At 33.1% G+C, this 27,727-nt stretch overlaps 2 protein-coding genes across 4 annotated transcripts in view; one reads left to right on the top strand and one right to left on the bottom strand.

The window, feature by feature from the left end:
• Nucleotides 1-27,727, top strand: part of LOC119068220 (phosphoinositide 3-kinase adapter protein 1) — a 34,499-nt gene that overhangs the window by 1,927 nt on the left and 4,845 nt on the right. The window contains exons 2-5 of one of the 3 annotated variants that reach the window (XM_037171716.1): nucleotides 7,238-7,338; nucleotides 12,783-13,149; nucleotides 13,225-13,348; nucleotides 13,409-13,484. In XM_037171716.1, coding sequence (XP_037027611.1) covers nucleotides 7,329-7,338; nucleotides 12,783-13,149; nucleotides 13,225-13,348; nucleotides 13,409-13,484 — 577 coding nt within the window. In that variant the 5' untranslated portion in view covers nucleotides 7,238-7,328. Of the gene's footprint in view, nucleotides 1-7,237; nucleotides 7,339-12,703; nucleotides 12,723-12,782; nucleotides 13,150-13,224; nucleotides 13,349-13,408; nucleotides 13,485-27,727 lie in introns of those variants that run through there. The other 2 variants (XM_037171713.1, XM_037171715.1) reach the window with 2 other exon arrangements.
• Nucleotides 9,555-11,785, bottom strand: LOC119068221 (sialin-like). The gene is made up of 8 exons (XM_037171717.1): nucleotides 11,582-11,785; nucleotides 11,263-11,511; nucleotides 11,014-11,197; nucleotides 10,646-10,773; nucleotides 10,429-10,575; nucleotides 10,132-10,264; nucleotides 9,834-10,075; nucleotides 9,555-9,769 (listed from the first exon to the last, which is right to left on the bottom strand). Exons 1-8 carry the CDS (start codon nucleotides 11,750-11,752, stop codon nucleotides 9,659-9,661), a joined length of 1,365 nt encoding a protein of 454 aa, XP_037027612.1. The 5' UTR covers nucleotides 11,753-11,785; the 3' UTR covers nucleotides 9,555-9,658.

Here is a 27,727-nt window from a genome sequence, read left to right as displayed (position 1 = left end):
CCTTATGCCCATAATTAACTTTGATTAACACTTCAACTAGACCTTGATGACACTTTCGTGCATAGCTCGGCAAATTGGATACAGTGTGTATTTATAAAGGCTCAATTAGCGATATAAATCATGTCCATTAATTGTATGCTATCATATCATTTCAGTGTGATCATTAAATTTAATTGAACACAACAGAAAATCAGAATTAATGTTAAAATGCCAAAAATTTCTAATTCGCATTCTCGTTGCAGTTATAAATTTCAGCATTTTGTCTCCGAATCGAATTATTATTTATAATATAACACAGAGGAGAAAAAGAGTTTTGTTTCCATTAAAATATTTTCGTTCCGTTGCGAGGAGGCTCTTGTATAATGCGGTGATTTTTGTTTTTCGTTTCTTTTATTCTATTTCGTTTTTTGATTTCTGTTGAAATTACTATGAAATTGTTGTGATGGAAGTTCTATTTTCGAAATGGGAGAGAGACGCGAAACGAATAACACATTTTCCAAAAACCAAGAGGACTATTAAATTTTACGCATTGTATGCATATCGTACAGGCGTTTTGTGTATATTTTACAATATGTATGTGCTCGTTTTTATATGTTGCATTTTGTCTAATTTCGTGTGTTTATGCGAAAACATTCAACTGAAATGAAAAAGGAGAAAAGAAAAATTTACTTAATTAAAACGGAAATGTTTCATCAATAATAATAACAATGCTCAATGCACATGTTAAGCATTTACGAGAGAACGTTGGGTTCGGTTATAATACAAGAATGAAAGATCATAAAATTATGTTGGCTGTGGAGAAGATTTTTTTTTTAAATTTTACTTCATTTATAGACATGCAGGAAATGGAATTTAAATATCGTGGATGTTTTGACGAAAAGTTTTTTATTTCTATTTCGAAAATTTAGTAGGAAATGTTGTTTAATTATTAGTGTCGATTGCTATTAGTTAATTAGGCGTTATCATTCGTTAAGTTTTTCTTCTGTTTTTGAATATATTTTACTTTCACTTGTGTCATTTCTTTTTAATTGATTGAGGTTGAATAGATCTTTAGATCCTGACATTTCCTGATAACATCCCAGATAAAAGGGGTTGTCTTCAATTATGAAACAGACCATTTTAAATTTTTCTTTAATCTAAATAATCTAAAAATCTAACCTGCATCGAGGGACATCCTATGACACTAAATGAAATTCTTAAAAAAAAATCGGTTTTAAAGAAAAAGGAGGACCTCAGCTTTACAGCGATACCCATATTTAGTAGTTTGGAACGTAGCTGAGGTCCTCCACATTCATAATAAGTAATAATTTAATCAAATAATTGCATTAGTGAGGTCACAGAACTCATCAAAGTTCACCGAGGTTACTTTGATTTCGAGAAATTTTCCGGAAGTCATATTTTCGTCCGATAATCAGCAAATTTTATTAAATTAATATTTGCCCCAGGAGTATTTGACCTCAGCTTTCCAACGAACCCACACACGCCCGTGTCCTCGTCACCTTACGGAAATGAAATCCGGACTACGAAACCCCATTTTTCGACTTTTGGCCACTTACAACCAACCAGGTATGGAAGATCAAAAATATCTGAGACTGGTTTTGGGGCCTAGGCACCAAGGCCTGACTAGGCATATGTAAAAAAGTTCCGGAAAAAATAGTGCCGATTTCGGCCAGTCGAAATTCAAAAGAATCCCTCTATACAAACTTGCTCTGAACTATGAAGTTGCGTTTTATGTGGAAATTTTCAATTCTGAATTAGATATTGTTGTTGCGTTTGTTCTATCCCAATTTTTGTTCGTACAGATTACAAAGAAAATAAGACAACGATACATACAATTCTTATAAAAAACCAGCACCATTTTCGGACTCTTCTGTTTTCTTTCACAATGTCACAACCAATAATTTATAAACCGTCCATTCAATGCTTTTTAACAAACAACATGATCCACAAGTCTGTCATACCCTCTCGAGTTAAAATGAAAATTTCGAAAATCCATAATTCAATTATTATAGCAAGGCGTCTCCATAAACACAAATTACAGTTTTTTCTTCTTCCAGCCATCAAAGTGATTAATATCATCGCATCTCAAATTTTGTTTACAATTTTCTCGTTTTGTTTTCGCACACGGCTCCTGTTGAAAAACGTGTGCGCTAAACGACTGATTCAGAAAACTTATGATTTTATTAGCTTCGTAGAAGACTCAACAATATATACCGAGAGTAGTAAATCAATGAATAATCCCAGAAAGTCAGCGAATGAATAACAATTTAGCAATAACCATTAGCCATTAAATTTTATTTGGCAAGAATCTTGTTAGACATTTTAATGGTTATTTTCCGTTTCAAAATATTGACCGTACACATTGTCTGTCTTTTACTTTGCATACAAGCAGAAGGACTGAAATATAAACAGAAAAAAGAAGCCAAAAGCGTTGTACATTTTCCCTCCCGGATTTATAAATATATTTCGGTGATTTTGCAATTATTCCGAAAATTTATTGCATAAACTAAAAATATTTCGAATTTTATATTTTCGATTTCGGATTTATATCTGCAAAGTGAAATTTAAATAAATAAATATTTAGTCTTGAAAATCCCGTCTAAATTATGCGTTGTGTACACAAATGCATAATATATCTGAATGGGTTGCACTTCTCTGGGTTTGTTGAACTGATGGAAAAGCGATGGAAATCGAATTTGTTTCACAAATCACTCTATCAATAGAGATGAGTCAAAACAGAGCCATTATACATTTTCCTTGTTTTAAGAAGATAATTATCGTTAGACTCAATGGGAGTACATTGGAAACAATCACCCCGGAAAATACAATTTTGTTAATGGAAAGTGAATCTAATTTGAATGATTCGAATCGTTGCACTACAGGTCATGTCCAACTTAGGAGTTTAAATGGGCAGCTAACGTTTCCTGGTCAGTCTAAATATTATTAACTGGTGATCAAAATCAAAAATCATCGTTAAAACATCACGATATCGTTAAAACGATAATGATTTTCCTGGTGTTTGATTTTCCACTGCAACTACAATTGAGAGCATCATTGTTGATTTCGAGGAATAACCAAAATGTTTAATTACGAAAAGCATTTTTGAATCATCACATTTTTTGAAAAAGATTTTCTGGTTTTTGGTATGACATACATCAATGCATACGATTTTCCGAGAAATTGTTATTTTCTCAGTTATCGAGGATCAATAAAATCAGCACGAATGTATACATTACTGTTGATCTGTTTGGAAGCACTCACAAATGAACAAATGATAGGTTGCTCCAGTTTAAGTTTTTTCAATCAAATCTGATTCATTGTTTTGGTAATAATCATTTTTCAATAAATAATTTGAATAATTTTAACGTTCATAGGAAAAATATGATTGCATATGACCTCAAAAACACGTAGAATGTCGACAGATTAGTCACAATGGAGTCTACTACTGGGAAATTGACCTATGATACAACGATCGTTCTACTACCGTATCATTAAGTTTTGTTTATTTTCTGTTAAACCTTATTACTGCTGACTTTGAAGTTAATTTGAAGATCATTTGCGTAACAGCTACAAAAAATGCTCTTTAAGAATGTCTTGTATCGATGAAAAATCATTTGGAGGGTAACGACTCCCTAAACCTCGACGCAAGCACTGTTTTCACGATCTGTATAAATTAGAATTGGTCAAGGGTTTTCGAATGTTTAATTGGTTCACAGGATCGGAAGTTTGGGTTCAGGGACTGAGCTTGAGTTGCGCTCGACTCGGTCGTACAGTTAAAGTGGTGTCTTTTGTTGCTATCTCGGATAAATGTTATGCCACTTTTTTATTTTTAACGGTAATGATGACCGTAACGCGACGGTCCTGTTTTCGGTTCACTAATAAAATGGCAGCCAGGCGCATATTGCATTTTAGTAAAAATGAAATACAGTGACTAGCTAATGGTTTCTTAATTGGGTTTCCTACTCATACAAGAGCGTATGTGACCGAGTTAAAATAATGTTCTACGACGTTTTAATATGTCAAAATTACCGATACTTAACCATTTCTTATAAAAGCTGATTTTAGAATGTTAGTCACTGCTACTCGGTAAAATTGAGGGAAGTTATTGTTTATGTGTTAGGCGTATTTCAAGTGCTGTATTATAAATATATGTGAAACTAAGGAAGTACAAGATTTTGTATTCCACTGTTAAACACATTTTGAACAAAGGAAGTAAAAAATTTGATAAACATACAGGCAATGCAATATGCCCACCGTCTGTGAAAGGTAATTCTTCATAGGATACAGCCGCTGCTGTTTTGATTAAATTATAGCTTCTTTACGGTGGTTGGCTTGCCAGAGTGCACTAGACTGACAGGCAGATAGTAAAAACATTTCCGGTTGGTGTATTTTACCTGTGGACCGACTCGGAACATTATCTATATAGATTCGATCGACTTGATTTTTAGTGTTGGAAAGTGTTTTCATTATTTTATTTTTTTTTTATTTCGTATACTTCTAGTAAAAATAGACTTCTACCTCTTTCGAATGACCTCACATAAACTATTTTTAAAAATTCTTTTTTTTACAGAGAGAATGAAGTGTATTTTAATATTCAATTCAGTATATAAAGCGTTTATCATTATTTTAACAGTCAATTACACACATTGCCTCTACTACACCACACACTGTGTTCTGGTTTGTTATGCAAAATAGCGAATCGTTATTTTAGGCCAATCGCGGAGGTTATAATACTTTTGAATTTAGTTGCACTCAAATATATTCTTTTTGTTGTTGGCAACACGTCGTAATGTTAATGGTTTTGAACACACATAGCACATTTTCATTGTGATTTACATTAATTGGATTTGAGAAATTTTTATTTTCACTTTATCATTTTTCGATTGACCTTAAGTCTCGGTTGTTTTTTCTGATTCTTTTTCAATGTAGAGTTGTGTCTTTGAAACAAATATGGGAAACAGATGCGTGCGACAATATAAAATCGTTTTATTAAATAGATAAAACTAAATGTACAGACTGCATTTAAATTTTCAGGGTTGGCGGTTAGCTCGCGATGATGTAGAAGTGTTATAATGTCTGGATCGTGTTGAATTCTTGATACGATTCCAGTGTAGAGATTGTAATATTGCATTGACATAATTCAACAATTTCGATATCCATGCAATGATTAACGAGTTCAATTCAAGATGTCGCAGAAAGGGTAGAGGTTTGCCTACTCATAAAAAGATATGCGAGCAAAACTTGCAAGCTACCAATTTTCGGACATATTTCCATTGTACCATTGTGCGAAAATTTTATAGGATTGCAACGTTGAATTAAGGCTCGAAATATGTCTAGAAATTGCAAATGGGCTTAATGAAAATGTTTTAGTAAGAAAATTGAAATAATGCCTCGATCTGAAAGGATCTAAGTCAATTAATTGGAAGATCGATTCAACACACTTTCGTTTAGTCTTTATGATGAATTTACTAGAACGGTAGAAAACCAATCTACCGAGATTAGGACGGGAAGTAAGTGTGTCTATTGTGGTTCATTCAAAATAAGACATCTGTGCTTACTGAAAAAATTGATGCTTAAAATTTCGATAGTTTACATCCACATTTATAATCTACTCTGTAGAGACTGACACAATGTTTATAAAATTTCATTCTACTCCAAATGTGAACAGTAACCCCCATCTGACATCAGTTTTTATTTGAATTATTCGAAAATAGCAACAGTAAAACAGTAATTGTAAAGTTTTTATCAGCGTCTGCGAATCCGCCAGGTTGCGAGTCCTCTTTGTACTAAAAAATTAATCACTTCACCTACACGACTATAATAAATTTACCAATCTCAAGTTCAATTTAAGAATTGCTTGCAATATATTTAGCTCAGGTCATCAGATGTGATCTCATTTTTCAATTAAATAAGAAATATAAATGTACGCAAGTCTCTAATTAGAGGCGGCTGTATACAAAGTTCGTAACAAGTTTATATATCAAAATATGTAATTATCGCTATTGCAATTTTGGAAGGTAAACGGATTCATATGGACGCAATTTGAACCACCATAGAGCATACAGCGATTGTGCAGATACGAACAAATGGCGAAAAATATCCAAACGACAATCACCAAACTGAGATACTTCACCACGTCTGATGCACTCCATTTCCATCCGTCAGAGTCTTGTTTCCTCGCATCATCGGCTTCTTTAGCTAAATTGTTGTCGTCGAATTTGTTCGATTGTTGTGATAATTTGATTCGGTAATTATGCAAGTGTTGTCTTATTGTTTTTGCCGTATTTAATTTGATGGATTGATTAGTCGCTTTGATGTCTCTCAGGCACTCGTCCATAGTTTGCGGCACAGTTAAATAATTTGTTTTTAGTCGAAAAGATGACAGATTGTTTTTGATGAAACGGGACGAGGTTGCTTTTTTAAGTTTAGTGATAATTTAAACTGACTCAGCATTCATTTATCATCAAGATAGTTGAGAAATGGAGTCACTATATCGATAAAACATTGATCACATCAGAAATGATAAAACAAAATGTAAAAAAATCTCATAGCAACTAGCAAATATTGTGAAGTATCTTAATATTACAATTGAAGCAGCTACTTCTTTTGTGCAAAATCTTTTACTTCATTATTTTTAACAGATATTTTGCTATTTAAGAGAACCCGAACCAAACTATTATCGCTTATCTTTGCTTCTGGTTCTCGCCTATACTTTATTGTAATTTCTGAATGTCTGTCTAGTACTCCTTCCAGAACGTCTTTGGCAGCTCCGTCTATGAATTCCTTATTCGCTTCTTGAGTGTTGTGGATTGAATTGCACTCAAAGAACATGCCCTCCCTCATGTACCACTGACTTTATTGTTTACTTCAATCGTCAATAAATTTAAATTTCTATAGCGTTGAGATGGTTGAAATTCAAATCTTGGCCAAGGGAAAGACTTCTAAATGTCCTATGACTCCTAGACTATAAATTAAATCAAATAATTAACTCAACATGTGAAAGACGTAAATGCACGCTTCTTCCGAAACACAATAAACTGCATTTATTGACCTGCTGCACATACTTTGTATGTACAGTATACCAACCGAATGTTGGTTAGTTATTGTAAACAAAAGAAATTCTAATTTATGCTGAAAGTTTCTGTATTTGATTAAAAATGTTTATTTTCATTCTATTTCTCATTTCTAAAAAGTCGCGTACAATCAACAGTTGAAAAATAAAATTTCTTTTTTCCAGATAATCAAGAAGTCTGTGCACGGATCGAAATCTTTTCCGGCGGAAATAAAAATAAATTTAAGGAATATTTTGGAAATTATTCAAATAAAAAATGTCTGTGGGTAAGTGTTGTTTAGTTTTGAATTTTTTTTTATATATAAAATATCCAACATCATAACCACACTGGTATCGCACCGAACCATTCAGCAACCTTTTTTTGATGTAGTATAATACATAATGTGAGTAGCTAGATGTCGATAGTTGCATAAAGGTGCGTTGCCCAATCTTCAAAGAAAAGTGAGAGCCCAAAGCAATGAATTCAAAGAATGTTAAGTAGAAAAAATCGTAATGAATACAAGGTTTATTGATTATAATTAAATTTCGTACCGATGAAATGAATGAAGTCAATTATTATGAAGACCAAGCGATTTTAGGATAGATTGGTAGTTCAATATGAATGAAACAAAAGTCGTCCAACGAACACATCCTTATAGAAATTTAAAATGGAAGTGTTAGAGTCACAATAAGAGCATAAATCTTATTATTTCTAATGTCGCATAGTCTATTAGTCTGGTACAAAATCTTTTACTTCGATGGTTCAACAAGAGATACTTTACTGAAAAGCATACAATTGGGCGTTTTTTAAATGCTGGATTTTAGTTTACTTTTGATAACTTTTCATGTCTGACTAGATGACTAAACAATCCTGAGATACCTATGAGTTCTTCTTGAACTCCTCGATTATTTGGCTAATCTTTACGTTTTATTGACAGTAATCATGTACAATGATTAATTTAAAAAACAATACAAAGCTATCTGTTATAGACGCATAATGTACGTTTTATACTAATGAAGTAATAGATTTTACATTCATATCTTCATCATATACTTAAACAACGCACTTCTCACTTTTGCTTGAAAATCGTTGACTTAAAGTAACATATTCGATATTATACCAGCGATATGCTGTAAAAAATGAAAATTTTAACCATTTTCTACGTTAGAGAGTTGTTAAATTTCGACTAACAGTCTTTTTTAGCGTGTGAGAGGTTTCCAGACAGAGCCAAAGACGCTAAAAAAGACTTTTAGTCCGTGGAACGAATAATATTGTTCATATCAGACGGAGAAAGTAAATCCTCCTGTTTCAATAAATTTGAATCAACCGAAAAAATCAGTTGACACATTTTTTTTGGCCGACATTTACAATAAACATTCAATCAGACTCACACACCACATTGGTTGGAAATTACATTTGAGTCAAAAACACACTAGCTCCGTTAATATGATACTCAAACCCAAACAAAAATACAAGAAAACGAAGAAGAAAAAACACGAAAAATCATTTATTTTGAATTATATAAATGTTTCTGTAACGAAGAAAAATAACATCATCTCGTGTTTACCCTCCATAATACACACACATCACATCATAAAGTAATGAATGGAATTGATTTAATTTAATTTCAGTTAAACGTACGATCATTTTCCTCGTGCAACCTGTCTTCTATTTACCAAGAATATCAACTGACTCGTGCCCATATAGTTTCTAAGATAAATATTTTATAATAAGCGATAACATTTAAAACATCATTAGGTATGAAGAGCAGAATGTTTACGAAAAAAAAATAAGAAAAATAAAATCAAATCAAATACTTATAACAGAGAAGGGAAAGAATGACTGCCTTTTTTCAGACATCTGTTTAACAGATTCGGAATCACTTGAAAAAGGGGAATTATATGTAAAATCGACAGAAACACAACAAAGTTAAGTAATATCCTCTCGATATGGGTGTTGGTTTATTTTACATAATTTTTGTGTTGAGCATCAGATTATGAGGTTTTATTTCTTCAAGGACTAGCTGGCTAAGACTAACTTTTTTGTTTGAATTGACATTTCTTACATATTAAACAAAAATTTCATCTTCGACTGAGGTTTTCTCTACACACAACACATTGCGGACCAAGCGAAGTGTTTGCGCCAATACTGCGTTTGTTACAATGGTCGTTTTTTTTTCGTTCACATGAATTTATTCGTCTCATAATCTCTTGAGTGAGAATTAAGTTGGAATGAGAAAAATGCCAGATTATGAAAATGAGACGGCTAGCCATCTGTTAACAACACCGAAATTAATTGAAGAGTTGTTTTGACTGGTGTTTTCTTAAATATCCGATTGAAGTAAAAGATTTTGTTTCTAAAATAAAACTATCAGCGGAAGTAACAGATTTGATGATTATATCGCGAGAAGCTTACCACCAAGGGTTAAAAATGATCTCAGAGAATGTAAATAGGCATACAATCAGGGTCTATACGTTTCTTTTTATCTAAAAATTCGGTTTCTTTGCTCTTTGCATATACAACGAACAAAATTTATTGCCAAAGTGTTCCAATTGAGCTCAATAAACTGAATCATAAAAAAAACAAATATTCCTCGAAATCGTCACTCAGCCCCAATTTTGTCGAATTGATGTACCAAATGAAACATACACAATGCATCCGACAATGTACGTACCAGAGCAAGAGTACCACAAAATTTTGAATTGCTCAAGGGTGCCCTGAAAAATTGTCGAATGCAAACTGATAAAAGTGCGGAAGAAACTTCAAACCACGAAGACGAACCTCTTTGATTGAATTTCCCAAAATTTCGGCGACAACAATAAATGGTAAATTAGCAACTGCAGTACCAATGCCACTTAAAAATCCTGTGTAGTTCGGTGCAATGTCGATTAGTGATGGAAAATACGAGCCACAATAGCCAAGATCGCAAATGCTAATCGACACGCATAGTAAGACGAGAATGGTTATCTTATTATCGGGTATCAACGTTACAACCAAGAAAAACGCTGCCGGAATTAATGTGCCTATAATAATCGAAAATACAGGACTCTCCAACACCTTTAATGGTTAATTTGTATACCCAGAACATGAGTAACTTTTCGAAATTTTGTCAGCGACAGTTTCGTAAGTGAGTGCACTGGTTTAAAGGAAATGCCGATTGTAAATCGGGTTATCGTTGATAGAACTGCTGGTATGGCCGATATAAGTCCATTCTAGAATGAATTTTTTGTCTTTATATTAAATCACAATTTTAGGAGGTGCAAACTCCGCTTAACCACTTTATAGGTCTTAACAGGAAAGGACTCTAAAATCTAGTTTGTAGAAGCTTTGTAGATAAATTTCTTTCAATACCTCTGTTAATGCTCAGTAACATTACCTCTATAACATTAAGACCCAACGCTTCTTTGTTAAAGAATGGCAATGATGTCGATAGCGCTGCGTAACCGAAAACTTGACAAAAATGAGTGATGTAGTACGCATATACAGGAACGCTGGACAAAATGCTCTTGTATGGTATCGCTTTCTAAATTTACCAGTTTTCGAAAAGATAGATAATTTCCATGCTACATAAAGTGAAATGTTTGTGGTTACACCTTTTCATGTTGAGCACCTATTCCGGACAAAATGTATTCTTTTTCTCGTGCTGATATTCTTGGATGCTGATGTACAGTGTCAAACACGACAAAATAATATGCAACAGCAGAAGCCACCATTAGTACTCCTGGGTGTAAACAATTTCACATACAGTCGGAGACAGTGAAATTTCATTATGAATTTGCTTCAGCTGTTTTCCAGCTGATCCACATATATAACCAAAACTGTTTACACTTGTTTATATGATTGACGCTGCGCGTAGTAGTGATAAAACCTGATAAAGACGTATAAACCGTTTTGATTGTTTGTGTGGATCCGGATCAGCAGAAAAACAGATGAAGCAAGTTAGTAACAGATATCCGCCCACCTGTAAAGTAAAAGATATAGGACCATCCCATTGCTGGACTTAAATAGCAAAATAGGCTCGTGATGGGATTCACCAGTATTAGAGCAACGGTGTAGCCCATCGAGCTTAACGAAACCAATTTTGTTCTTTCATCTGAATGTGACCACGTAGAGAAAATCAATTGTATTGATGGCAACATGATTCCCTTTAGGGAACGATATCGACGTTAAAACGTGACGATAATTGATAGAAAACTTGTAGCACATTTACCAAAAATGTTCCTTGAAGAAATCGAACGGCATATAAATACCACGGACCAGCGTATGCTGACACGGGTATAAGAAAATTTAGAACAGCTGCCACTGCATTACCAACTATGAAACATGTTCTGGCGGATAAATATTGAGCCAACCACCCACCCAGCAGTAATGTCAATAGATATCCGTAGAAAAATGCCGACAGTATATGTCCAACGGTTTCTTTTTCCCAATCGAAACTGACTTCCGATGAGCTATTCGCCTGCAAAATTTCATCCACAATCAAATTCATTGGAAAAATAAACCTCTTAGTTGAAAGTCACGGTACTGACATCAGTTTTCTTCAGATTCATGCAAACAATAGCGAAATTGATACTTAATTTCACAAACATCAAATTCATTGTTGCACAAAATGCACATGCTGTGAATGCGAGGCGACATGATCTCCACAGTGGCGGTACAGCTTCGCCAAGATTAGTCGTCGGCGACGAGATCGTCGACATATTGAAAGAAAATTTGGAACAATACAAATGACGTCTACGACTAGAAGGTAACTAAGTGACTTGGCCGAAACATTATACAAATCTATTTTTGACCATGAAGCCATGATACGGGTATCGAATTCGAAAGAACCAAATTGACCAAACGACCCAAATTCTGACCGATTCTGACACCTAATTTTCGTTATAATGACCCATGAGAAAAGATGGACGATACTAGACGAAATCTGACACTGGGCATCCCTTTCCTAATCACTGAAAGCGAAAAGTTTTTAAAATGAGTCACAGACATAAAAATAACTATTCTATCTACTGCAGCCGGTTCAACGACTCCGGTGCATTAAAAAATGCAGATGACCACAATAAAAACGCAGTGATGAGACCTTTTATCATACACAACGACATACCGTTCCCGCCTAAACACAACGAAAGTTAAAAAAAATTTAAATCCAAAAGAACCGAAATCGTTTTCAATGAATACTTTCCTTCGCTCAAATACTTTTCTCGTTTCGAACAGAATTGTAATTACATTTTTTTTTTGAATTGAAATCGTATGAGATGTGTGTAAGTGGGATGCCGAAATTTTCTATTGTTATTCAATGAATCACTTTGCGTTCCCCACTTCTCAAATCTCGCATGGGACTTATACATTTTATATTCGTTAAACGGCATGAGAAAATATACAATACGACAACAACACTATCATTGAGGGAAATATAGCCGGTCGATTATGATTTTTGATAGATTAACAATTTATGTGAACGGTTAGCTTAAATGCTACAACATTTTATATCTTCTGATAGTGTAGAAGTAGAAACATTAAACTGTACAACGGACAAGCGTTAACGGGGCTCTCTTAAGAAGTTTATTATCTTTTAGTCGAGTTGTTATTCTTGTTAATATTTTTTTCCATCATTTAATTTTTTTCAAATCGATAAAATGAGTGTGTACATCCCATTACTAAGCAATTCAAGTATGCACATCCGTTCGGTTCAATGTTCAATCAACAATAACAATAATAATGATCTTCCAGATAATCCCTACTACTTCTTCAACGAGACGCCAACGAAAGTCGAACCACCCAGCAAAGGATTTTCATTTTTCCGACGACGTAGTTCGTCCAACAGCAGTACAAAATCGATTAAATCACCGAAATCCACATTCAATTCAACGTCACTCAATGCTGACGTTCTGGGACGCAAAGGTAGCTTAAAATCGCTGTTGCGGCCAAATATTAGCACCGGCATGACCAGTAACGCTCATCCGAAAGAACCATGTTTGAGTAATGGATTCAATACGGTTGGATATCGATGCAATCAAAATCAATATCGCAACAGACTGGGATCGTACAATGAATCGTCCAGTTATCATGAAAATGACGATGTGTTTGTGTCTCCAAGGTAGAACGATGTTCTTTGTTTGCAATTCTTTCTTTTGCTTGCAATTCTAACATTTCGTCCTTTGCATTTCCACAGTAGGAATAGCAGTCAATCGACCAGTGTCGATACAATAGATGGGCCAATGTCTTGCGGAATCAGAAGACATTCGATCGGAACATTTGTTGGACGGGATAGGAGATGCGGCTCAATTTCAGATGAAGTAAAGACAACAAAAAAATTAAATGAGAGCTTGACTAAAATTAGCAACATCCATTTCCAGGTACCAAAGACTTATGCACCGAAACCACCAGTACAAATGCAAAATAGTTTAAATTCGAAAATGGATCGTAAAGCGAGTGAGTAAAATTTTTCTTTTTCTTTTATTATCTCTGAAATGTCTTTTAAGTAACTTGATGCTGAAGAAATCAAGTCAATTGAGTCACTTCCTTCTTAGAAAATAATTTTCTAATGAAATTGGCTTTGTTTTGTATACATCAGAATAATATAAAGTACGTTGTACGGTTAAACAGTAAATGGATGAACCAACATTAGTGTTAATTCGGACTAGGTCCAAAAGTTATTCAAGATGTTGAAAGTGTGCTACATATTTACTTTGCACAAACAATGCGTTAAGTGATCACAATCATTGAATTATTGCGCATTGCTTATCAAAATGAGGGTGTGCTTATAATGTCATTGTACGCGCTTTAAAAGCAATTAACAGCGGTCAAATTACACTCATAGCAGGTTTTGTGACTTGAATAAATTTTTCTTTGAGTTCTTTTTTGAATTTGTTCGGAGTTTTTAATTTAAAACCTGTTACAGATGGCTGTCATCTGTTATCGACAACGACAACAAGAATAAACGACAAGCACTGACTTGAGCACTGAGGTCTTGTATAGCGAAAAGCATGTTCAAAACAAATGAAGTGAAGGATTTTTCTGAAATCAATTTCTTAAAATTTTCGATCACATGAAGTAATAGATCAGATAGTAAAACTATTAATATGCTTGCCGTCTGTGACAGGTTAAAAGATTAAAAGAAAGTCGCAGGAATTTTTTTATTTCTATTCAAAACGACAGGCTTAACATGGTATCAAATCTGTTACTTCTTTTGTTCAAGGTGTGGACTAGTGTTTGAGAAAAAGTATTGTACTTCATTAGCTTAATCATTCAGTTAGCTATTTATTGAGTGAGTGAAATAAAGAACATTGTGTAGTTTATCGTTGGTGAAGATAACAGATGACGAATTTCCAACATTATTCAAGTGTTGGAACATCGAATGAATAGAGCTCACAAAGCTCAATATGTTACCGTCTTCAATGCCATTTTATACATGAAAATTTTCGGATTAAAATGAATTTAATACTGCCAAACAGGATGTCCTATTAGACAAACAATCTGTTAGATCAAATATGTTTTCAGAAAACGTTTTCGTTTGAAGTTTTACTCCATGGCGTTTCGTTATTATAATGCCAACGTTTACCTAGTATGTTCATTACTGAGCGCATAAATTAAATGAGACTTTTTACGATCAACAGATAGAGACGCAGTTAAATGTACGCACAAAGCTTTTTCTCGCCAATTAAAAACCAGAAATGGAATGTTTTCTCTGCCATTTTTATTTGCTGAAATTTCCGTATTTATTTCGGAAAAAAGGCAGACCGCGTACGTGTAATAATTCTTAACTGTGATCAATAATGTTTTTAAAAGTATTTAAGATTTCCTTATACAATAAGAAATGGCTCCCAAGTCGTTACACCTTCCAGTTACTGCTATCTTAACATCATAATCACAATTGAAAAACAAAATGAAATTACAAATTTTAATATCAACACCCAACACGTGTCTACGTTCAAACAGATCGAAAAAAAAAGTTGGCCAAACAGTTGCCAGTTGACGCTATTTCAAATTTATTTACACTTTAGCAATGCACAAATCCGTGCACACATGCCATAAATAATCTTATAACAATTGATGATCAATCCATCCAATTGCATTTACATTTTATATTTAAATTATTTTATTTATAAACAATTTCAATTCTAAAATTAACGACTTCCATTGGAAGTGGCCAATAATTGTGTTTTGTTGTGTTTATGGTGTGTTATATATGTTTAGTAGCTAGTTAAAGCGATTACGTGTTTCGTTTTGGCGCCATTAACTGTGTACCTTAAATCAACGTGCTGAGCATCTAAATGATTTCGTCAGGACAGATTGCAAGTCTTTTACGCATCGTGCCAGAAAGATTATTTTTTATTAAAAAAAAAACAGCCGTTTCACAAACCTGTTAAGTTTCTTGGAACTGTCCACACGCTTAAGTTTTTAAACCTAAAAAGTATTAGACTGATCATGTTCTCGGGAGGAGCAAGGCGTACATCCATTCCACATCTTTTCCTTCTGTTGATATTTAGCTCTTGTTTCGGAAATTGATAACGAACCAAATAATTTACAGACAGCGAGTATATCAACAGTATAATCTAGTCCTCTTTGATCTAAGTTCTGTCAATCCAATAGTTACTTGTTGACCAAGGCTAGAAAATAGGAATTTTCACCAAGAGCGAATTCGCGCAAGGTGGAATTTCCTATTTCTCCCCGAGGTGAACACAACGTTTTTCATACTTGCGTTTTGCGAAAATCCTCATCTTTGTCCATTTTGATGAAAATGAAGTAAATACTGTGTTTTGGTATTCAGCCATTTGAGGTACGAAAACGATCATTTTTTCATCCGATATGTCTGCCATTTTAGGGGTGAAAATGATTATTTTCTCACCTAAAATGGCACCTTTCAGAATGACAACATTTTTATAATGCTTCATAGTGGACAAAATAAGGATTTTCACATCGCTAGCATGAAAAATCTTTTACTTCATTGGTTCGTAAAGATAGATTTTGCTACAAAAACAACACATTAGCAACAACGCATCGACCTTTCCTTACTCACTGTCGACAATAGATGATCTAACCCCTCTAAAAGTACTTTGTTCGTAAGATGTCAAGGATTCTACGGACGAAGGAGGTCGGTCTTACATTCCAAACAAAATTAATGTGTTTTGTATGAAGACAAAGAGGATATCATCAAATTTGTGTGATTTGATCTGTAATCTGTTCTTTCATAACAGTGATGACACTCACACGAGAACACATAATGTTTTATGGGCATGTGATCCAACATTACGATCTAGAGTGTCTCTATGTAATGCTCCAGTGAACTATTCGCTCAATCTGATTATTATGAGATTTTATAGGATCTATGGATGTCCTTCGCCCAATACTAAGCGTATGATCACAAAAAGTAAAAGTTCAGTTATTGTCCGAATATGTTTAAAGTATTTTGTTATTTAATAATTGCAAATATGAAATAAGAAATGCAAAACATGTATAACATTCGTACAAAACTGTGTTTCGTATCGTTCTCTGTTATGTTACATTTGCTGGTTAATATGCAAATTTTCGAATTTCAATTTCATCACTTTTTGTCTCTTGTCGACTAGACAATCCTTTCATTGTTCGTGTATCAAAATTTAATGTTTGCAATTTATTGGTTTGTTGTATACAGCACGTTGTGCTGATATATAATGAAAAGAAAGGCGGGAAAATTATATTCATAGGCTGCAACCATTATGTAAGCTTCTTGAGAGCAGAGCAGAATAATAATTTTTCATAAAGAATTATTTTCGATGTTCAATAAAAATTAAATTTTGATTTTTGGTCTCTCAAAGAGATTTTATTATCGAAATGACTTAATTAAATTAACTCAATGACAATGAAATACAAACTTGCATCACCGACGAAAATGTTGGATTAATCGCCGAGTTTTTGGAAATGTTTCTTTTTCTTAACATTCTAAGCATTTCGATTTCACCTGTTACAGACGGAAACATATGAAGTAAAAGATTTCTGAAATCAATCTGTGAAAATTTGATAATGAAGTAATAGCTAGAATAGTAAAACTGTTTGCAGTTTTGTGACTTCATGAGATTAAAAGTCAAAGTTTCACATTTTAGAAACTGCAAGTGTATCGTGATGTAATTATTAAATCTACTACTTCCATTGGTTCTCTGTTACCAGTGCTTCACACATTATCTTTTTTACTTTTTTGTTTAAGCCAATACTCTTGTATGTAAGAATAAGATGCAGACAACTCGTGTTTCACGTCATTTTTCGAGTCTCCAAGGATTCTAGGAAATTTCTTTAAAAAGCGTTAATTATAAAAAAGGAGCTAGGAGACAAAATCCACTATTTTTAATCGAAATGTTCAGAGCGAAAAGAAATCGGGATACTGGTTTGGTATTGTTAGTTATTCATTCAGGAAGTGTGTTGGACACATTTCTTGTATTTCTCATAAAAAAAAGGATACAATGTGCGCTCAATTGTACTAAAAATACTTTAAAATTTTGTTGTGCAGCCATTTTAAAGTGTTTTAGAAGTAAATTGGGGCAAATTTGGCAGTTGTTTGGGCAACTGTTAAACTGTGAGAAGTCAATTTAAAGAATGTCTTGGCCAAAAGGAGATTTACGATTATTTACTATTATCCACCCATCTGTCTGTTATGCATTTCCTAAAGGAAATCGTAGAAAATACGACCAAACAATTTTGGTGGCTTTTCGGTTTCACTTAGGTCGCGGAACAAGTCAGATACAGTCAAATATCAGTGATACAGAGAGTAACGTATTCAATGTTTACTCTCCGTACACGTAAACTTCAGTCCTGTCATGTTGGTTGAACATGCAGTAGAACTGTTTAGTGATTTATATTTAGGGAACTTCACTACTCCAACACCTTATGTCCTACGGAAAGCTAGTGTGATTGACTGTAAATAATACACAATTCCACCGTTGCCCTCGTATCTGTTAGGTGATTGAACTTATTTCGAATGACCGGAATTTTTCCTTATCAAGCCTTACTGTCACAGAGGGGTAATTAAATGAAGACAGAATCGGCCTAAAAATATCCGAAATTTGTCTCTGTGCTATGCAATGCACTGTTCTTTTCAATGTCTTCCTGAATGTATACAACACGCATACCTATTTTACAGAAGCGAAATGTCTAAGCCCAAAACAGACGAACAAATAATAAATACGAATTCAGTTAAGAGACAATATCATTAAAAAATGTCACGTACCAAATGTGTTTCCTTTTACAAATTTCTTTTTTTTATATTTGTACGTCTATTTCCTTTATCTCATACATTTTATTGGTTGTTCCTTCTTCATTATTTTTTTTTCTTCTGTTTCTTCTTCGTCTTCTTTATTATTTAATTATTTTATTCACTTTTGCCATCTAAAAAGTTTTTTTTTTATTTAACATAAATTATTCATTCAAATTTGTATGCATTTTATATACAAAAATGCTATCGGGGTGAGAGAGAAGGAGGAGTACAATGATATAATATTCGTCCGTACAAACACGGTAGATTTATACACTCATATTGTTCATTCATTCAGTGATTCAGGTAGTTTATTAATATGAAGAAAAAAAAACGAATGGTTTTGAAGTGCTCATATGATTGTAATAATAATAATCCCCTTGTGACGGGATTCACCCAGACAATTCATTTATTTTTATATAAATTTTGCCCAGTTAGCATTTTGAGTTATGTGTTTAATTTTACCATGTTTATGAACAATTATATACGACGAGAAACGTCTCTGAAATTTTAAAATTTATTGTGTCTTTGATTACATTTTCCATGCATATAAAATTTGATTTGGGTTATATCCTCCTATACACACCTACAAAAACAGCAACAACAATAGAAGCCAAGTGTGTACGAGGTGTATATACTCATCATATTGTTTTCTGTTAAATTAAATTCGTAACCGTAACCATTCAGCCTGAAATTGTGTGGATGAAAGCGCCATTGTGTATCGATGAGCGGTTGCGAAAAGAGGTGTCGAATTGGTGATTTGGTGATTTTTTTCGCTGTTGTTTTTGTTCTGCACATAAGTGCATTGTGTTTTCATTGTTTTTGTTGTGTTGATTAACTTGAGAAGGAAAAAGTGAATGAATATTGAGTGGACGATACTGGTTACACGGAACATTTATGAATGAATTTAAAGAAACAAAAATAAAATTTCGTTTAACATCATGGAACTAAGTAATTGGATTTATTATGATGATAACAACGATGATCAATCTGAAGATGATTTAGGTGCGTATGCAATTTAATGACAGAAGGAAAGAAAATAAATTTTAAATGTAAATTTACCATTTTAACCTGTCGCAGCAAATAATTTTCATTTTTTATCTTTTAACGGACAATTCTCCGGTCGAATTTCCAAATTGACTCACAAAATTAAATGCGACTTTTCACAAATGGACGTTGAAAAGTTCATGATTCTCCTCCAATCGCACGAAAAATTCTTCAATCGAAATTTTGTCGAATTTAATATTTTATATCGGTGGCATAGTTACACCGCATGCCATAAATCGAGGAACATCCGAATATCTTTGAAATTTCACTCACATTCAAATGGTGTCTTACATTTATTCAATGGAGAAATCCGTTTTTCAACGAGACCTTTTACTGATACCTTTCCATTGAATCACAATTTGTCATTGCAATACTAAGCCAAGGGTTCGATTATTTTGTCCAGCAGTTTTGAGCAAATCAATAACGTGTCAGAAAGGACAAAAGTTCGATGCGGGCCAGTCGTTAATAGATTTCATATAGCTTAAACAAAACTGAAAACCTTCAGTAATTTGTTTTGTCTGGATGCTATTCAAATGTGTACCTCTATGTAACCAATAAAAAAGGGTCCCTCTTTTCGCATTGTCGGAATATTAAAGTGACACAGCCATGGTGGCTAACATTTTTGAATGTTTAAAGTGCACAATGATGCATTTCGAAACTAAGAAAAATTCAAAATGTCTTTGTGAACCGATGTGTTATTCGATTCGACATGTTGTAACCATATGTTTGCCAAAAAAAAATATGTGTTTGTGTACAACAAGTGACAAGAGCGACAAGAATGACCTTATTTGAAACGAAATTTTAAATTTTTTGTTTTCAACTTTCCTAACACAACATGGTCTATGGTTTTTGTGGAGAATTTTAACGAGTTATTGATTCCTTTCAGTTGAGTGTATCAATTCACTACATGAACGATGTTACGACATTCTAACGAAATTTTTTACAAGAACAAATAATCACAGTCTTCAATGCAGTGCGTTGCGTTCTCTCATTGAAAACTAATTTCGTTCAAAATTTTGCTGCGACTTCGTGAATGTCGGATGTGCAAACATTATATAGAAAGAAATTTTCAGGAAATTTAACAAAAATCCACACCCTTCACACCCTTTAATTAATTAATGTAAAAACTTTAGAAGCAAAAGGATATAACTCTGCTAAAGATACTTCGATTAAAAGGAGTACCCGAGAACTCCTACTGAGCACATACTTTATAGGTCTCAAAAAGCTTTAACAATCCTATTGTAAAGATGTATTCAAGGCAAGGTATTCAAACTCTAAAACACATTTCTTTTTGATTCATACTCTGCTTAAATTCATCGAAAAAATATGATCATGGCCATGAATACCATGGATTAAAAAGCTAATTTCGTTCTTTAAAATAAAATCCACATGCTGCCTCGATTCAATGCAGTATTTTCAGATACATTAATACCGTACGATGATGGCTTATTGCCGTATTTATCTCGTTCATCTCAACTGTAACTGTATTTTGGGTAAGACAACAACAACTAAAAGATTCGTCAGATCCCCAGAAACCGTTCAGTATAATTACAATTTTGGTTCCAAATAAATAACTTCAGAAAATAGAAGTCGCTGATCCATCACAAGACGGAATTAACGATAAATGATGCCCCCGTCACAACAACAAATAAATTCAAATTCGGCAACACAAAGAGTAAAACACAAATTGTCTTTATCTCATCCTATTTAAAGTAAAAGAAATAGTTTATGGTGCTGTTATAATATGCGTCTGGCTGGATGCTTTCGGTATACGTTCTTTCGAATAACATTGCGTTTGTCGAATAGAATCAACTCTGAAGTTTACTTATAAGGTTTTAAACTAAGTTTAATAACGAAAATGAAGTCATATTTTAAACAGATAATGAAACTCAACTGGTGGTTTCCGGTTTCAGCTTCTCCTTCTTATAAAAATGCTTCTTTGCCATTTGATACGCTGTTTATTTCATTAAAACAAAATGTGTTTATGTGCTACGCAATGTACCTTGTTGAACATGATTACATTATATACGCATTATTAGTCTAATAAGAATAGTTTGTCGGCACACCAAAAAATAAACTGCAATTTGACATCGTATCTTCAGTCAGACTACTTCTTTAAGAGTAAATAACTCTTCGAAGATTTATTTATTGTTTCGAAGAGATTACTGAGTACTGAACATAAATCTAATTTTGAGATCGATAACAGATCGCTTTCGCCAAGAAATTTGAAGTTTTTGTTAAATTATTGTTTCACCTTAATTTGAAAACTGAATATTTTTTCTGAAGTTTTTGGTTCTACATAGAGACATTGAATGTTTCTATGTCATTGCCATATACTAACCATATACCAACCTTACACCAACACCTAACCAACAGCTATCGACGACAACGACACGTATAAGTGATGAGCTATATGCTATAGCTGGTGTTCCCTTTTAGATAAATGTATTTTAAAAATAGCACGACAGGGTAAATACTAGGCACGACCACTTGATTGGAATAGGGACCTGAATTATTTAGTAGCCTTATATTTTGCGAAGTAGAATTAAATCAATTGTGTCAGCGTTCATTTAAGTTCATTTTCATACAGTGTGTTAGGTCGTTTATTTGACATCCGAGATAAAATGAACCGCTACTGCCTGGATTTACTATGTCGTCCCCACTTGAACTGACTCTTTCAAAAGGACTATACCATCTGTTATTGACAAAACGACCTATACATAAACGCTGACTAAAGTGACCTTATTAGATAGTAAAGTGTATGGTAAAACTAATGAAGTAAAAGATTTTTTCTTCTATCTATCGCAAAAACTGTCATCAAAAGAATTAGCCTCGGAATTAGCAGAAAAGATTAAATGCTAGCCATCTGTGAAAGATTCGAATTTCATCCAACATTTTTCTCTGCGTAGAACTACGTATAGCATAAACATTAATTGATACCAATCACGAGCAACATTTTGTTTGTTGAATGTTCTTTGAAGTGAAATCAAATTCATTTTTCTGAAATCTGTTTACTATATTCCAAATAAAAATCGTATACCGAAACGAAAGGTATAAAAGTGATGCTGCTACTGCTGGTGTTATTATGTTTTTGTGTACCTTACATTTTGTTTTCTGTTGGTTTTATTTTAATGATCAACGATCACCAACTAAGCAATAAAAGAACATTGGCATCTTTCATATACATATGTAATTAAAAGTTCCTTGAAGCCTGACTCTCGGAACGATTTTGTTGACATACATGTACAAAGTCATTAAAACAAAAAAAAAATCAAAAATTTTTACTACTTCCAGTCAGACCCAGACACTATTTTCGTCTGCCATATGTGATGATTTTTAAGAGTTTATTTACTTCGTCTTTTATAAACCATTCATCATAATGTGAAAATGTAATTACTTTTAAAGGGAACCAGAGTTCCAGGAGAAAATGTTCGGTTGGTTTGAGTGATAAAAATAAACGGCAAACCTTTTACAAAAAAAAATGTTATTCGCTGGTAGAAAGCAATCAAATATTTCTGATGATATGTCGTTCAATCATTTTTATAGTTGGATGCTAATTGACATGAATATAAATAGCTGCACTTTAGGATTCGAACAAAAGATGGTGGTGGTCGATCTGGCGATTGAACTAATATCCATTTCAGGTGCTCCAGTCGCAATGTTTACAGTTCGTCTCCATCGGTGGACAGACTTAAAGAGATACTTCGACGAGCCATGCATCAGTTGACAAACTTTGATGCTCTTCTGTCAAAATTCTGTCTAAGAGACATGGCCCATTTCGAGTAGAATATGTTCCTCAATTCTGCAATGTTTATCTAAGTCTTCCTAAATTTTCCATATTTTCCCGAATTTCTCTACATTTTTACAAATTCAAAAAATTTTTTTAGAAAATTAAGGAAAAAACAAGAAAATTTATGAAAATGTGGGATAAATCAAGAAAATATGGGAACATGTTTCCCAAAAGCAGTCCCTGATTTTCTTACAACATTTAGAGTAAACATTTTTTTTAAAATGTAGAACATTTACTGCCCTTGACTTCGGTTTAGGTTCACTGACGCATTTTTCAAACTCAATCTGCAGCACCCACTGTGATTAATGACTATGAATTATGAGTCCACAACAAGAAACTATCAACACCTATCGATGACACACCCTGAACCGATCGAACGCAAATGACATTTTAACATTTCCGATTTCCATTTCCATTTTGCTGCACTTACCATTTTCTTATATGTTCTACCATTTCCTCCAATTATATACAATGTATTGCATTTGAGGTTTTTTTTTGTTTTTGTTTTCTTGATTATGTTTTTGTAAGCATAACGGTATAAATAGCATATCCGGAAAATTCTTACACTTGCGCTTCAAATGTAAATATAAAATAATATGCCACACTGAATGCTATATTTATAATAATATGGAACTGCACGCGATGTCAAAGACGCACGTGTTGTATATATAATACAACACCATACTGCAATATAATTGTATTAAGCGTAAAATTTAAAATGTTTGAAAACACAACATTTTCTTGTTATTGAACATTAAAACGTAAATAACGTGAAAAGGAAACCATTTTTCAGTTTTTACTATTGGATATTATAATGGTAGATCTCGGATAGAATGCGGTCTGGTAATTTTACTTCCACTTTTTTTACCTACATTTTTAAAGACAAACATATTTTTGCACCTAATTTATTGAACCAAACTGCGAGTGCACGACGCGACGATTTGTTTATTTATTGTTCCGTAAATAATATAGTTACAATTACTGGAAGATTGCTCATTTGTTATCGACAATGACAACTAAAATGAACGACACGTCGTGTTATATAGCAAAGTAAATTTCAAAACGAATGAAGTAAAAAATTTATCTGCTTAGAACGATAGTCTTGCATCTATCCCTCTAATGCAATTTTTTTATCGCGATTTATCTGTTCCCTGCAGCTTATGTACCTCTATCCAAAAATTTTTTTTCTTCGTTTTAGATTTTGTAAAACGCCATCGCCTCAAATCAAGTGATAGATAATAGCTGTCCTAATGACACGCTTGCTTTCTGCGAAAGGTTAAACACCGGTGAATCAATACGGGCTGTGAATTGTTGTGTTTTAAGTATGTGATGTGTGATGCATAATTAATAAAAAAACCTAACTGTTTTTAATATCATAACAATTGCATCGGTACACTTGTATAGCAATAAACCACCAAAACCGGAGTCAATGTATCATCGTTAAGAGACCAAACAGTGCATAAATGATTTTACACAAGGGACACACTGTCCGTTTTTTTGCCCTCTAATTCTGTAAATTCTATTTTATTGCAATAGGAGTGTGTTCATTCCATGCACCGTTGATTTTATATCGTACTTCAGTTATTTAAGTAAATCACCAAACCATTTCCACTCGGTCAATGTTTAATAACGAAAGAATTACACATTTGACAACCCCTTATTAAAATATTCACTAACTGTAACGTTGTTGGATATGAATTTTGCCTCGAAGGTTGCTATTAAAAGATGTAAAAAGAATTTTTGTTTATTTTTTTTACAAAACCATGTTCGGAACAGCATTTATGTATGTACGTAAAAAATAGAAATGCAGATCTTAGTCTCAAACGATGTGAAGTAATCGTATTGGTCTATTAGATGTGTGGTGTTCAATGTAAAAGGCTGGACTGGTTAACTCAGTTAAACCAAAAAACCGCACAAGTCAACTTGTCAAAACATTTGGGAAAACTAATGAAGTAATAGATTTGGATAGAATAACACTTGGTGATATTTTAAACAAAATATGTAACAGATTTAATGATTAGCGATGCTCTTGCGATTAAAATAGCTAATCATCTAAACAAATCACGAAAGAGAGATAAAATGATTCCATGTGCTCCAATTTCCAAACAATCTTAAATTTGTGAGATTTTTAAAATTTTCAATTGAAGTACAATATCCGAGATATTTGTTGATTCTTCTACGAAACTTTAGTCGTCGTAAGCAAAAAGCAAATAATTTTTTTGTGTTTGAGGTTGTAGTATTACATTTAAAGAGGTTAGAGGAAATAGTTGCACTAGTTGAGATTTCCAATATACAAAAGTGTGTTCAAACCGTAGATACGTGCGAGTCCCACTCCTTCTTATTCACGATGCACATTATAGTAGTAGGAAAACAATAATATTGCAATAAAAAAACGTGCTAGTAGCTCGTACTCTACACTGCCGAAGTAAATAAATACGATGCGTTTTAAGTAACCCAAAATTATAACAAAAAAAAAGAAAATCTCATAACTCTCAGTGTTGATTGTTTTGATTTTTTTTTATTATTATTAAAATGAAACCTCTATTTATAAACAAAACTCTCTCGTGCTATATTATACGCATATACTGCAGTTTATCATTCATTTTTATTATTTACACACATCGTTCTACTGTATATCATGTGTAAATGGCGTATAGAGACGGGATCTAATACTTCAAAACACACTCTCTGCTGCTAGAATACAATACCATAAAGTACAGGAATATCACACTGTACAAAAGTGTTGCCAAACAAAGTTTTATAATTTAAGAATATAAACGCGTCGTCAGTCAGTTAAATTTCGTTGGTGGTATGTGATCGATGGGTTTAATATCAAGTTAGTTTTTACTCAACGAAATAAATTTTTCTTTCTTCATTTTATCAATGTAGACAATACTTCGTGTCTGTTCTTTGATAGATTAATAAAACCGCGCGATATTTGTTTATTGTAAAATGAGTGGAAAAATAAAGAATTTTATTGAGATATCAATAGAGTTTGATTAATAAAATTACAATAAAAAAATCGTTAGGGTTATTGAATTGAATCATCATACATAAAAAATTTATTAAAACAGTGAGTGGAATTATGATGAATGGAAGAGAAGAGGCAATATAATCGTTGTTTATTAATTGATTGATTTTGATGGTTCGAAATATAAATATATGAAAGAAGAACGGGGAACTATATCGATAGAAATTACAAGATATTGAAACGTTAAGTTTACATTGACGAAACACCGTGAACTTATAACCGTGAAAAAAAAGTATTTGTGATTCAAAGTGCACCTGTCTGTAAACATAAATAAACGTAAAACTAAATGCCGAGCTAATTATAACTCTTTTCATCAACATATAAAGGTAAAAGCGCTGGGATTATAGTGTAGACATTTACTAATTGGGATGAAATGTTTGATGCAAGCATCGTTTCCTACTTACTGCACAAATTTATCCGTCCGTGGAGACATACAAGCTAAGGAAATTTAGAAGACACATGTGATGTCTTCACTATTCAGTTAATCTTGTTAGTTAAATTTAAAAGTTACCAGTTTATAATATGATGCAAGAAACTAGAGCAATGACAAATTAAAGTTACTTTAAACGTCCTCACTGTGTCTCTTTAAGTGGCTCGGAATTTTATTTATTAGACCAGATTTTTGTGCAGTAAACAATCAATTTTCTCGGGAGACTCAATCTTTTGTTTATCATCAAAATTATTCAGAAATTGTACAATTATATCGATCTTTTAACGGAGATGACTATCGATATAACTGTTATCGGCACCTTTGGCAACAAATAAGTGATGGGCTCTGGTTAGGGTTCACTATTATAGCAAATTTATTGTTAAACTAGTGAAGTAAAAGATGTTCCTATCAACACTAGAAAATAGCTTAAACAAATGAGGTAACAGATTCAATTATTACATCGGGATACGCTTGTTGTTTCTGAATGGTTTTCTGACCACGAAATACTTGGACTTAAGAGATTAGTTTTGAGGGCAGAGTGCCTAATTAGTGATTAGAAAAGTTAGCAAGTAGTTTACCTACCACTACTTGCTTATTTAAGAGACTCACAGAACACATAGAAACCTTTCATTGATAAACTTTTTCGAATAATGAAAAGGAAAAACTGAAAAAACAAACAAACAATAATCGTTCCTCTGTAAACGAAACTTTCAAAGTTGATAAGATGATCAGACAAATTCAACAATTTTACGTTCAAATGATATGCAATACAAACCAACGATGATCTTTATTTGCGAAAGATATGAGAATAAACTAAAAATTGCGACACATTTCAGTCCCATAACCCATACTGTCTGCATTTTGTCTGTTTTTTTATTTTTCGAATTCTATCCTCACTATCGCAAAGTGTGTTTAAGCAAACACCGAAACTCCATAAAATATAATATCAAATATGTGAAAAGTTCTCATACACAAAAGATTGTCCATACGAAATTCATTCGCATGTGGTGTATGTCATAAGTACTCGAAGAAGCAACATATAACTGAATACATATTCCTTAAGTGTAACCACATTTGCAAAATGAAACAAAACAAAGAAGAAGCAGTGGTGTAACAAAAAACTAAGTCGATCCAAATTCTAAGAAATCGATTT

The sequence above is a fragment of the Bradysia coprophila genome (assembly GCF_014529535.1).
Source record: "Bradysia coprophila strain Holo2 chromosome X unlocalized genomic scaffold, BU_Bcop_v1 contig_173, whole genome shotgun sequence".
In the NCBI taxonomy this organism is placed as follows: Eukaryota; Metazoa; Arthropoda; class Insecta; order Diptera; family Sciaridae; genus Bradysia; species Bradysia coprophila.
Note: the sequence above shows the minus strand (reverse complement) of the source record. Positions and strands in the feature narration are given on the sequence as shown.

Coding starts and splice junctions, on each gene's coding strand:
- LOC119068221 (XM_037171717.1), bottom strand. CDS start 11,752: ATGTCGACGATCTCGTCGCCGACGACTAATCTTGGCGAAGCTGTACCG. Junction 10,265..10,428: donor TGGGTCTTAATGTTATAGAG/GTAATGTTACTG, acceptor AATTCATTCTAG/AATGGACTTATATCGGCCAT. Junction 9,770..9,833: donor TGGGAAATTCAATCAAAGAG/GTTCGTCTTCGT, acceptor ACAATTTTTCAG/GGCACCCTTGAGCAATTCAA.